The sequence below is a fragment of the Meriones unguiculatus genome, chromosome 10 (assembly GCF_030254825.1).
Source record: "Meriones unguiculatus strain TT.TT164.6M chromosome 10, Bangor_MerUng_6.1, whole genome shotgun sequence".
NCBI classification, from domain to species: Eukaryota; Metazoa; Chordata; class Mammalia; order Rodentia; family Muridae; genus Meriones; species Meriones unguiculatus.
Window position 1 is genome coordinate 15,239,798 of NC_083358.1, and position 14,158 is coordinate 15,253,955.

The 14,158-nt window shown below is 40.3% G+C and overlaps 1 protein-coding gene across 3 annotated transcripts in view; it reads right to left on the minus strand.

Moving 5' to 3' along the window:
* Positions 1-14,158, minus strand: part of Cntnap4 (contactin associated protein family member 4) — a 291,138-nt gene that overhangs the window by 69,744 nt on the left and 207,236 nt on the right. For all 3 annotated transcript variants that reach the window (XM_060391927.1, XM_060391929.1, XM_060391928.1), the window contains 2 exons: positions 13,316-13,422; positions 9,430-9,549 (listed from right to left, as the gene is read on the minus strand). In XM_060391927.1, coding sequence (XP_060247910.1) covers positions 9,430-9,549; positions 13,316-13,422 — 227 coding nt within the window. The remainder of the gene's footprint in view (positions 1-9,429; positions 9,550-13,315; positions 13,423-14,158) is intronic.

Consider the following 14,158-nt stretch of genomic DNA (forward strand, 5'->3'; position numbering starts at 1 on the left):
TAAGACAGGAAAAAATTCAGTGTTCATTGCCTTCTGTTTGCGGATCATTATTTTCTGTGACGTGGCTGCTGGTACTTTCATTTTTCCTTTATGTTGCAGCTTAGCATAGGCTGCAATCAGCAGGATGTTTCTCTCCAGAAGGTAATAATATGGAAGCTAACAAAATTAATTATGGGTGGCATGCAGAACAGGGTAAAGGTCATCAGACGGGGCTGCGAAGCTGGCATGCGTCTGTGCCCTTCAGAAAGTGCAGTAAAGAATAAAAATCCAAGCCTCCACTTCCAAGTTTGAAATGAATTGGCGGAAGCAGTCAATAGTCAAGGTCAGAAATCCTACAGTTTGTGCTGACTGGCCATAGCTGTTGGAAGTTTAAGATTATAATTACCAGGAGCCTCCAGTTAGCCTGGACTCTGTCAGCCTGGGCTCTTATTGTTCAACAGAACCAATGGCCTTTTCTTGGGGTGAATCTGCTGGTGTGCATGAAAAAGCTTAAGGCTGGCTGAGTAGCTTCCAGAGGAGCCAAACAATGAGTCTGCCTAGAGCCTTTGTTTCTGGGCCTTTAGGGTCACATTAGGAGGAACCTCTTTTTAGTTCAGACTCCCTGTTTTTTAATTTTATTTATTTATTTTTCTAAAGGAAATGAAAAGAGCTAAAGCCATCATGCATGGCTGCTATTCAATGGCAGCTCGAATAAATGTTTCCTTTAGGAAATACTGAAGCCAGCAGGTCTTCAGAGGTTCTATAAGGGATCTTATTTTCTGATACAGAATGCTACCAAGTGTGGGGTTGATAAGAAGTTGCGCTTAGCAGACCCTCTAGATCTCCAAGGCAAGGCAGACATGAAATCATCTGAGATTTTCAGCAACGAAAGGAAGGGCTCCGGCAGCCGGGTCTGGAATCACCTGAGCAGGTTTTCCCAGGGGCTGGCTTAGAGTCACTTTCCTGGTCATTCAGACATGATTATGGTAGCTGAGATCTCTGGCATGCCTTTAGAAATAATAATCAGAAAATGAAAAGGCCACAGAATTTGTAGTGATTGATTTTCCTGGGCACTCTCAGTTTGAGATCACTGACATTATTTCACGTGCTAATTGTGGCGTCACCAGCACACAGCTTGGCACATGCAAAGGGCTTGTGCTGAGGAAATCATCAAATGAGGAAACATGAATAGGACGGTGTGGTGTCTAGGTTAGAACACAGCCCAGTAGGTCATCTCGCTTTTATTTCTGGTGGCTCAGAAGCTTCCATCACCACTGAACTGTTTCATAACACTCTAAGGTACAGACAAAAGAGAGGATGGCAAACTCCCATGAAGTTTGAACTTGGGAAAGGTCTCTGGTGGCGCACTACTTTCAAGCTAATGACTGGGTCTGCCATATGCACAAATAGCTACCTCCATCTCTCATCTATCCATCCATGATCTACCCATCCATCACATATCTACCTATCATTTGTTCACCTGCCATTTATCAACTATCATCTATGTATTCATCTATAATTTATCATCTATGTATCTATTACCTGTCTTATGTCTATCATCTATCCATCTATCAGCTATGTATCATTCATCTATATATCTATTATTCATCCATCTATAATCTATCTTCTATCTAAAACCTATCCATCTATCTTTTACCTAACCAGCAGACATCTGCATATTATATATTCACCCATTTATCTGCCTATCTATATATCCAATCATTTATAATCTAACATCCATTCATCAATGTCTATCATCTATCCATATATCATCTACCTATCCTTTATCACCTAGATATTCATCTATAATCTTTCATCTACCTTATCTACTCATTCACAATTGTATCAACCATCCATTTTTAATCTATCATCTATGTACCTATCTATCATTTCTCTATCTATCACCAATCACACATTCACGTACCATCAATTCATCTATGATCTATCTATTTGTCACGTATTAGCCTTCTCTCCCCTACTACTTACCTATCAGCCTGTCCTAACTGACCTGGAAGTACTCTTTATTGGGGGCCATTTCTCATAAGGAAACTTAGCAGCTTCTGCTCCTCGCATCTCAGTTTCTCGCAGGCCATGACACTGAGTGCCAGATGGACTTGTGTGTGCTGCACAAGACAGGAGCCCAGACGTGTGAGACACACATCCTCTAAAGGATGTCTGGCATACCTCCCCTCCCTAACGGGAGAAGGACTGTGACTCTGGGATACAGCAAATCTGTATCAGGGAAGTTACAAATCCTTAGACTTTAATTACCCCTGAGAGTGGGAAGCAGACAAGCCTTTAAATCTCTCCAGCACAATTTACGATCTGTAACTTGCGAGACGAATTTACATTTGACTATCTTTCAACCTCACAGTCGTTCTATGGGTGTGTTTGCTGTTTTGTTTGGCTGTTGCCCTCGTAGCTGTCGTCAGTTCCTCCGACTTTCTTGGAGAGAATAACATTGTTTCCTTACAAGTTTTTAGTAATCCCCCAGGCTAGACAAGCTACTACCATTTGATTGACAGTCCATTGACTTGCCTCCCCTGCCATGGAAGAAGCCAGTGTGGCCTCCCTTTGCACCGTCAGATTAATAGCCCTAATGTGTACATGTGTCTGCTTTTTGATTTCTCTTCTGAACTGGCTTTAACAGAGTACCCATCTCCTCGTTAATGATTTACGCAACAAAAATCTCAACAAAATGTGTTTTCAAGTATTTACCTTTATGCCTGTTTTAGAGTCATGCTTTTCATTTCCTAAATATTATTCCTTGCTAAATGCAACCAGAGCTATGGAGTAAGGCGACGCAGGGCAATGAACAAGTAGAGATTGCTGAAACAGGCAGAAAAATCTATGGAGTTAAAAAAAAAATAGAATGGTAATTTGAGTTTGCCAGTGTCTCTCCCCGAAGAGATTTCTAATACTATGAATTGTAAATAAAGCTACTGAGTAATTAAGGCCTTGATTTACCTGAGGCTGACTGCTATTTTTTAGGGTGATAACAGTATAAAGAAGAAGAAGAAAAAAAAAAAACCTGCTGTTTAAGCAACATGGTCGCAAAGCTGTGTTGCCTCGTGTTTAATAGCTGAGGGTGATAGATGTGCTAAAGGCTGGGAAGAGCAGGTAGGGAGTGTTGCCTTCTGGAAAGCAAGAGAGAAGGAAAGTAGGGCCAGCCGGCGGCACATGGGGTACAGCCCTCAGCAAAGGGTCCCTGCTAACCTGACTGGCTCCTAAGAAGTCACCAATCATGCTAGTTGTGTGAGACCTAACACCCTTGTCTTGTTGTTATGGTATCACTGAGGGCCCGTTAAGTGAAAGCTCTTTCTTTATTCCTAGACAAAAAGGAAAAAAAAAAAGAAAGAAAAGAAGGAAATCTCCTTCCTTAAGCATTTGTTTAGTTGAGCAGATCAACAAAGTGGGTAAGATACTACCCCTCTGGAAGGCAGGTTTAGATTACACCCTAGTAAAGAGATAAGAGAAACAATTGCCTGTTTAATGAGATAATCGCTTTACCATCCCAGAATTCCCACCCGCTAGTGCAGTCCCGATGAGCTACCATGAGGTTCTGTTGGATGCGTCCAGATTTCTGTGCCGTGGCTCTGAAAGACTAACTTCCCCTTCTGGCTCTTTCTTTTAGATGCCGGCACAGCCTATGCACTGTCTCCGGTACTTTGGGCTTTGTTTTCCACGCCTCAAGTTCTCCTCCCTGCCCAACCTCCACGCCTGCCACGGGGCTGACCTACATCCCAAAAGAGCATGGTTCTCTCATTCTCTCTCCCAATGTTCCACCTTTGAACCTGGAAAAAACTTCACCCTCAAACTCTCGCTCAGTCTGAGAATCTCATACTTTGAATTTGGCAAAACCTGAAAGCCACAGGCTTGGGACAGCTTTGAAAGCCATCAATTTATGGGAACTCAAGCTCCCCTGGAAAGACACTTTTTTTTTTCTCAAAGAAACCCTGAGATTCCCACATCATTATGATAAAATCACACCAAGCTGCTTGTTAAGAAGGCAGAGATTCGAGCCCAGAAACCCCTACAGTACACAGGAAATAGGGAGTTGAAGGCACAGAATTTCCATTTGCCAAAGATTCGAGAGCCATCACTTTGGCTCCCACTGAAGCAATTTTCTGTACAATCCAATGTTTGATAAAAAGAAACTTCTTAAGCTTAAAACAATTTCATTATAGCAAACAGGGAGTTTAGAGTGGAATACGACTGTTCCACCTAACAGGAATATCCACAGGACCTCCTCTAATTCTATTTTTAAATTATATTTAGCATACTCAATTGGCAAAGAAATTTCAGTCCTTAATGTGAATTAAGAAACCATCCATCCGAAATAGAGGTTTTTGTTTGCTTGTTCGTCAGTTAGCTTGCAATGCTTAGAGTTGTTTTAAGCCACTTGGAATCATTTCCTCCGCACTGACTTCAAACTTATCTCAGATTTCTAAGTCACACATTTGCAAGCTACTGGTTCAGCATTGTACCTGGTTTTCTTGACGGCTATCCCTGATTGGGGTAACAAGAAGAGACAAGCAACGGGGCACTGATCAAAAGTGGGAAAGGCTTCAGGCTGCAAGAAAGAGGACCAAGATTTGAGGTCCTGCCTGTTCTGCCTGATAACACCAGCCTGCCGCACTGACAGTTGCTAACTCTTAGTCTCCTCATTTGCAAAAGTGAAAAACCAAGGAGACTTTTACACTGTAACACGCGTCTGCTTCTGGCTGGAGTTGTTATGTTCTGAGTTGCCTCCTTTGTTGGACTATGTTTCAATATTCTGAGGCTTCTAGAGACAGGAAGCCGTCCCTGAACAACTGTCTCTGCCCTCAACATCTGGCAGATGTAATTCAGTAATTTTCATGCGGTGATACATGCCTGAATTATTATCCATAGTAGCATGCAAGATAGTTGATCCCGTCATTTATAGATCTTCATTATTTGTGAGTTCACCCACTTGCTAAAAATTTATTTGTAACCCCAACATTTTCTAGTCATTTGTAGTCGTGCACAGAGTAGCAAAAAAAATTGGAATTCAGCTAGAGCTGAAGAAACAGCTGCTCCCAGCCTCCTGTTTCAGTTCTCATATTGGAAATGAATGTAGTTATGGTCTATTTTGTAATCCTTCCCCTTCTCTCTTTTGGTTGATGATATTGCTGTTTAAAATGCCCCCTAATACTGCTGAGGTGCAGAGAATCGTCATTAAGCTCGATCCATGATTTAAACATAAAACACGTTGGGTTAGCTCTGCTCAGCCTTGAGTTACAATGCTTTAGGCCACAAATTCAATGTTCATGAATCACTGATATCTTTCCCTCATCGCTCTCTCCCTCTCCATTCTGTGTAAGTGTGTGTGTGTGTGTGTGTGTGTGTGTGTGTGTTCATGCGTGTGAGGACATGTGTACGTGTGCATGTTTGTAAAGTCTTTAACCTTAAACACATATAAAACAAGATTAACTGTTGATCTATTGAGGAGAATGCAGTTACCAGAGGCTCTTGAAAACCTATCTTACCGCGTTCCTCTTCGGAGCAATGATTTAGTATTTTTTAATCTAATGTCCATAGTGACTTTATGGAGCACAACTACCACAAATCAAAAAATGACTCTCCTACCTTGCTCTCTGCTGCTTCTGCTGCTGCTGCTACTGGGGTGTGTGTGTGTGTGTGTGTGTGTGTGTGTGTGTGTGTGTGTTTCTGGAAGCCTCGGAGACCAGATAATTTATTAATTTACAGAGATCTTATTTTCAGAATCACAACTAATACCTCATATGTAGACAAATAGCTCATGAAGCATTCATAGGAACATTGATTTTTTATAGCTTTGCAGGGCATTACAGTTAATTCTTACTGTCCTATAAGAACTGCACAAGTTTAAAAATTAATTTGGACACACAAGCGCATATCTTACATGGACAGAGTCATCCCTTGTTGTATGTGAACTCTTTTCACTGGCACTGTGTCTAAGTTTACAGAGCAGATCAATCTGTGCATACAAAAAATCTGAGAGCCATATATCAAAAACAGCAACTCCAAATCTGTGCATACACAATAATCATTTGAAAAGACTGTCCATGGTCCTATGCCCCTCCTGACATCTGGAAAAGAAACCCCTGGCGACTGTTTGGGAATATGTAGCCGACAGACTGTACAGGGACACAGCAGAGATAAGCGTGTCAAATCAGCATGTGTTTTAGATTGGTTTATTCTCTAGAACAGTTTCCTCAGCGGTTGCCAATTCATGATGCCACCAAGCAGTATGTCTGAAAACTCTCGAAAGATAATGTTCTACAGTAATTCTTAGGCCAGAAAAATCAAGAGCCCAGGCTTAACCACCACCCTGCAGTTTTCAGAATTATATATTAATATAGATGTATTGTTGCCCCCGATCCAGCCATCTCCTTCACTCCGTGTTTGACTGTGTGGCAGACATCTTCAACTCGAAATGAGTTAAACGGAGTTTCTGCTGTCTGCACAAACCCTCTTCTGATCCCATCTGATACCATGCAAACGCTTCCGGTTGCCCAAGTAGATTACAGTTCTTTGTGTTTTCTTATAGTTCATATGTATCTCACACACAAAGCTAGTCTTCTTCCCCATCTGCGTTGGCAATGGTCAAGGACAAGAGCACCGCCATGAGCCTGTCCGTGGACATCTGCTGGGATGATTTGAATGAATTGCCCCCCATAAATCTCTGGCATTTGAATATTTGATCCCCAGCTGGTTTTTTGTTGTTGTTGTTGTTGTTGTTGTTTTGGTTTGGTTTTTTAGAAGATTAGCAAGTATGCCCTTGTTGGGGGAAGCATGTCACTGAGGACAGGTTTTGTGATTTCAGAAGATGCTGCTGTCACTTTGAGTGGGCTCTCTGCTTCCTGTTTGTGGTTTAAGATGTGAGTTCCTGGCTGCTGTTGCCAGCTGCCTGCTGCCTCTGCTCTGCCATCGTGGAATCTCACCTACTAGAACTGTAATCAACCTACCCTCACCAAAAAAACCCTCCTTTCTTCTGTATGTTGCCTTAGTGCTACCAAAATAACGAGAAAGTAGCTAATATAGCCTAGCTTTCTAAAGGATCTTCTAACTTTAACTCTGTATCTACCTATCTATCGTATCCTTGCCCCTGGACAGGCTTTTGTGAGAGCAACCACGGTCCTATCAAAGGAGTTCAGGTTGTACACATTACATGGTACTGTGCTTGAAATGTGCCAAAATTATCTTGTCTCACTTAGCGCAATACCCAAAGACCTTAAGGCACTGTGGTAAGGGCCCCATAGTTCTCTTCTTCTGCCCTCTAGTTGAATCTCTCATCTTTCACTATGCCTCACTCACTGGCCATCCTCAAGCTAACCTGGCTTTGTTACTGGTTTCTTTCTTAGATAGTCACTACTATAAATCTTTCTCTACAATGAATGACTCAATTCAAAATCGACTCTTTGCCTTTGCTATGCTTCCCTTTGCTGCAATGGCTGCCCTACCACGGCACTGTGCAGTGAAACTTCCTGCCCTGATGGAAATTTTCTATGCCATGATGACAGCACACTGCTTCCTAGCCACAGGTGACTCAGCAGTTATTTGGATTTTTTTTTTTTGCAACTATTTGGTTTTAGTTAAAGTACTTATATTTGCTTGCATTGGTAAAATACATTTGAATTTACTGAACCTTGAAATTAATGTTAATAAACTTAAGTCGTATGTGGCTGGCATATGAGACAAAACAATGCTCCTGGAATTCATCTTTTGGTATTTGATAAAGAATAGTTATATCTTCTTTTTTGATGTTTATAGACTATTTCCCTTGGTGTCAATTGTTGAGAAGGTTATCCTCTCATTGCCTATCAGTATCACCTTGGTAAAATGTCAGTTATCTAGATATGAGTGAATCAGCTTATGAAGTCATTCTTTTGTTCTATCTATCAATATTTATACCTGATAGAACTGAGTTCTTCAGCACTGTTCTTCAAGACTAGTTTTTTATGACCCTTTCATGTGTGCCCATGAAGTATAAAATCTGCGTATCTGTACTCACCAAAACAATCACACCAACCTACAAACAAACACCCTGCTGGAATTTTAATTTAGGTTTGTGCTAAAAATCAATATCAATCTTGCAAGAACGGACATTTTACAATGTTGAGTCTCTTAATTAATGAAAATTTTATATTCCTGTATACCTCTAGGATTTTAAATCATATAAAGAGTATTTTATATTTATCTGTTAGAAGCCTTCCATATTCTCTATTGAATTTATTGCCATATGTTTGAGAGTTTTAAGGCTGTTGGAGATACAATCTTCTAAAAGGTCATTTTCTTATTGTATAGTACTGGTATGTAGAAACAAACAATTTTATGTTAATGTAGGATCCAGTAATTATTGTTAATTAAAATTGTTTACTAGGGTACTTCGGAGTATTTTTAATATCTAATTTAACAATCTATGAATAGTGAAAATTATACACCATATTTTCCCTTTCTTAAGATTTTTCATCCTCTTATATTGGCTAAGACCTTCCAACAGTGGTGAACAAAATGGTCTTCACGTTGGCAAGAGGGGGAAGTTCTCAGTGTTTACAAGCTGTTACCTATGTTTAAAGATGTTTGTGAACACTCTGTTTCTTTTGAAATCATTGGTAGATATTGAATTTAATCAAACACTTTTTCTATGACTGCTAATTTATGTCTGTATTTATGTAGAATGATAATTTTAGAAAACAAATAAATTTCATAGCTGCACGTATTTTAAACAATGAAGATTTTTTTTTTTCCAGATCTTTCTATTCTGGCCATTGATTTCTCTGACAAAGACTTGTGTTTTGAGACATAATAGGAAACAACTATTATTAGATATACTGCTCAGATACCATATGCACACAGACTAACAATATTGTAAATTATTAACATTTAGCTAAAACACCTGTTCAATATTTATGTTGCCCGTTACTGAATAGTTCTGTGATGGTTAGTTTTTATTGTCAACTTGCCAGTCTAGAATCTCCTGGGAAAAGTGTTTCCATGAGGGATTATCTAGCTCAGATTGGTCTGTGTGCCTATCTGTGGGTGATTCTCTTCTGGAAAGACCTTGGCCACCATGTGTGGCACCGTTTCATTTGCTAGACTGTGTAAGAGTAGTAAAAGTTGGCTGAGCACGAAGCATGGCTGTATTCATGCTCTCTGTCTCTGGCCAGGGATGTGATGCAGCTAGCTGCTTCAAGGTTCTGTTGCCATGGCTTCCCCCAAGGATAGACAATAATCTAGAATTATAAAGTAAAATAAATCCTTTCTCTCCTAATTTGCCTTTTGTCAGGGCGTTTTTATCACAGCAACAGAAAAAGGAAATAGAAAAAAATACCCACTTCAATCATGCTGCAAATTAGATCAACGTTGTATTTATTTCATTTGAATTTTTGTGCAATTAGTCCATTACAGCAGATTTAGCTAGCAAATGGAAGAATGTTAACTCACCAGTCATGTTGCAGTATAGGAGGAATGGTTGCAGAGGACCACTTCCATCTGAGTCGATGTAGTAAAATCCAGAAGCATTTCCTTGGTGCTTATAGGCTTCGCATGACTGCTCGTAGACAGCTGAGAGAGAGAAGAGAAAGACATCATAAATGAAATAACACGAAACAAATCTCTCAAATTTTAAAAAGATTTACAATAGATCCCCAAGTCTATGTGCAGCACTAGTCAAGAGAACAGGTAACATTTATATTTTAAAACAAAATCCATCCTTCTTTTCTTTGCAAATTAATATAGATGAAAGAGATAATGTACAAAAAATGAGGTTGTATTTTATGATGTTTTTTATCACCAAAGGAGAAGGAGATTATTAGATCAAAATGAAAATCTAGCTTACTTTTATGGTTGGAAGAACTAGGCAAAAGGAGGTAGCTATTTAAATGTTAAGACCTTTGTAAGTATGATGTGGTATCCTGTGGTACCCATCCCAGAATATCTAATTATCACATCACCTTGTAATAACCTAGCATGTGAAAGTACAGGAGTGTGACCTTCAGAGAAAATCGGGTGTTGCCCAATAATTATGCAATGGGGACACTTTAAATAATTCCCAAACTATGCTACTTTGTCACATCAACTTAACTAAAGGTAAACATTTTTCTTCAAAGGGGAAAAATGATTTGCAAAGTTCCTCATCTATAGTTTTAAACGTAATTATGAAACTTCTCTAATGCTATTTAATGAGCATTCAACGCAATTAAGATTCAAAGCAGAGGAAATATTCACATGAAATATGCCCCCAAGTGGTCTCATCGTGTTTTGATCCGTAATTGAATTTTTTATTATAGGAGTGTATAGCTGCCATGCATAAGGTTTGATATTAACATCTGCGAAATGCACACTTCTCATTGAATGCCTAGCCAAATGTACCAGGAACTACCATTAGTCTTTTATTCCATGAAATCTGAAATAAAACAAACCCCTGGGTAGCCTCCCCTGACTCGATTGAAATTTTTTTGAGAATTGTGTTAATGAATGTTTAGACCATATCACATCACGGCTAATTTGTGCAAAGCTACAAATCTCTCAAATAATCCTGGAACCTTCCCTTCACATTACCCTACAATATGATGCTTTCATTTATGGCTACTTAAATTACATAGATGGAGACATAGGCACGCAGTGGTTTGTTGCCATATTTGCCTTGTGCGCTGAAGTGAGCATGTAAAATGTTTGGTTTTATAGCTCAGGGAGCATATGCACATGAGCATAAATGCCTTGAGAGCGGTTGCTAGACACGTACATGGAACTCTGAAATAGAGGTGTGCTCCCACGAGCACACACGTGCACGAGGATAACAGACCTTTTGAAAATTTATTTCTCATATGTTTTTGAGATTTACTTTCATTATTTTTAATCACATGAAGGTGCGTGACCGTGTGTGTATGTGTGTGAATGCATGCACGTGTGACTGTGCCTACAGAGGCCCAGGCCAGATACAAAGGCCACAGAATCAGAGCTCCTCGAAGTTTTAGAAAACTGGTCTAGGTAATGGAAACTGAAGTCAAGTCCTCTGGAGCTAAGCCCAGGCTCCAGGCCCATCGTTTTTAGTTATATGTATGTGGTGTGTGGTTGAGTATATGCACATGGATTCAGGGGCCATTGGAGGCCATAAGTGCTGGATCTCTTGGAAACAGAGTTGCAGAAGGTTGTGAGTTGCCTCAAGAGGGCACCGGGAGCAGAATTCAGATACCCTGCAAGAGCAGTAATCACGCTTAACTGATGAGTCATCTCTCCAGTCCCCGAGAGAAACACTTTTGCTTTAATATTCACTGACTGACCTATGACAGGATGGTTATTTTCTAACTTAATCCTTCTCTTTCTTAAAGCAAACTCTCCCTATCAGTCCAGTCTAGCCCAGAAGCCGTGATGCCCCTGTCTTGGCCTGCCAGCTGCTGAGATTCTAATAGGATCTTTTAGAAGACTTCATCTTGCCTCTCCACAAGGACCAGCATCATCATCCTCACCCTGTTTCTCGGGACATGACTCATAAAAGCCCTTCAGCTCCATTTAAGCAGCCTGCTTGAGAACCTAATTGTTAGTTTTTGAATCACATCATGGGCCACATGTCAAATGGCCTTTTTATTTCCTGTTCAAGTTTCTTCTCAGAGCTTTTACTGTTTATAGTTACACTCATTTATCAATAACAGTAAAAGATGCAGAGTTGATTATAATGCATTCAATAGATTTCTAATAAGGATGGTAAATGACATTTAAAACATTGAAATACACTGTCTATCAATAGCTGAGTGACATGGTTGAGTAATTTGGCTTCTGGTGACAGGTTAGGAGAGGCTTCATTTCCAGCAGGCATGATTGTAAAATATGAGGAGATACTGCAGTATATATCACCAATACCTGTCTATGACTCTTGATGGACAGGTAGGGCCAACAGGATCTCTTGAGAACAGTCTCCCTGCCCTTGAACTGAAGTTTCTTGGTGTCCTCTGCAGGGTGTCCAGGGCTGAGAGCCTACGATTCTGATCCCTTCTCAAGTAGGGCCACAAAATAAAAGAGCTTTGTGGCTGACCTGCCCCAGGCGGTCAACTTTGTACTGAATGCTCTTGCTTCAAGTCAACTCCTGCTTCTGTGTTTCACAGAATCTGACTTCTAACATGAAACAGTGGGGATGGAGGACAGGTATTTGGGTTGCTCCCTTACTGAATAAGTGGACCACAAAAATAAAAAGTGAGGTTTACAGCTTAAGTGAATATTTCAGGAGAAAAAAAATATGTACATAGTTTATAATATATGGTGTGTGACCTCAGGTTCCGTGAGGTCATTCACAGAACCTCATTCTGCCTACACTCTTTAAGAAAACTTGGGAAGTTTATTAATATTCCTGAATTATACCTTGAGTTAGCTAGGCCAATAATAGTACTGATCTAAGAGGGAAATGTCCGACTCAAATGAGCTGGCATGCATAAACACTAAATCTACACTTGGAATTTAGAAAGTTCTCAATAACATTAACTATGATTACTTAACTACTTAACTACCACCAACGTCCTTAAACAGATCTTAAGGAGAATTTAAGTAAGACCCAAGGCTTGCAACACCCCAAAATTCACATAAAGAAGATTAATTCTTAGTAGGATGGTTTAGGGGAAACACTTCTTGGGGGAAGGGTGAGGTCATGAGAGTGGAGACTTCATGATAGGCAATGGGACCCAGAGAGCATAGAAGGCACTAGTACTCTTGGGGCTGTGTGAGAACACAGAGAAGATGACAGACAGTGAACCAGTAGGAAGGCCTTCACCAGAAGCCACGTCTTTGAACCCCCATGAACTTGAACTTCCAGTCACCAAACTATAAGAAACAAATTTAAACTGTACCAGGCAGTTTATGGTATCACTTATCAATTGGATTGTTGGATTGTTCTTGCTGAGTGAATCTCTATACCAGGATCCACCCCAGCCCAGCCTGTTCAACACTGCCTCTGAGGATATCTTCATTGTGTAATATCAACAAGGAACCTCATAACTGATCATTTTTCACCTTTACTGAACATCTAGAAAGTTCTGAGTCAAACGCCATCCAGATCAAGAAACAGGTGTTCACACACTCTACATCTTAATGAATCATTTTCATCTCAACTATCTTTAGCTTTCTGTATATATTTTTTGACCTGTCCAACTCTCTGACTCCTTTCTTTCTTGTTTTGTATTATGTATTTCCACTTTGATGATAAACTAGAAACCAAGTGGATGCTGAAATTCAGGTTGTGTATTCCAGGATAAGGTCACGTGTGTTCCATAGGCACAGATACCAGAGAAAGCAATGCAAAGGAAGCAGAGGGCAGAAGAGCAAGCAGGCGTGTATGGCTTACAGCTGTGACAAGTGGCTCCTGTGTACCCTGTGTTTGTGCAGTTACAGTGGAAGGTGCTCCAAGACTGAGAACATTCGCCACCATGCTCACAAGAGTTGGGCAAACACCTAAAAGAAAGAGAAGAAGCCGTTACTCATGGTGAGACACCATAGAGTATTGGTCACTCATACAGGGTCATGTGAAACAAGGATATCAACCATGTGAGGAATACATTCCACATGACCGATGTGGTTACAGTCTGGTACTGAGGCACTTGACTCACAGAACTAATCCTTGGGTCATTAATTTCCTTTGGGTTTGGCCAATTCTCAAGTAGTTCTGACTAATTAACCATGAACATGTCTTTATTCCAGCTCTTTATTTTGCCTATGTCACGTGCTGTGGAGTCAATACCAGCCAGAATATCAGAAGCTTACACGAAACAGCATCCCACCATTCTGAGTTACTATACTGCTTGAGAATGGGAAGGGAGACTGACTGAGAAAGGGTAAAAGGAGCAGGAAGGGAGAGGAAAGGTTACCTTTATCCACTCAGTCCACACATCTAGAAATGTCCAAGAATGCTCAGCATACTTTCATACATGCTAAACAGTGTTGGGTGTTCTCTGGTGCTGAACCTAACTCACAAGGACTTCCCTGGTTACTATAAATTTCCAAGACAAGTATCTACCCTACTCAACCACTACCAAGAACTGTGGGTTTACCCACTTGAGGTAGCTCAGTCCCAACATTAAATCCCAATACTTCCTTTTAATCACAACCCATATTTGAGAAGCCATATCATGAGTAATTTATTTAAAAAAAATAGAGGACCCATGTGAAACAACAGGGAACAAAAAGAATA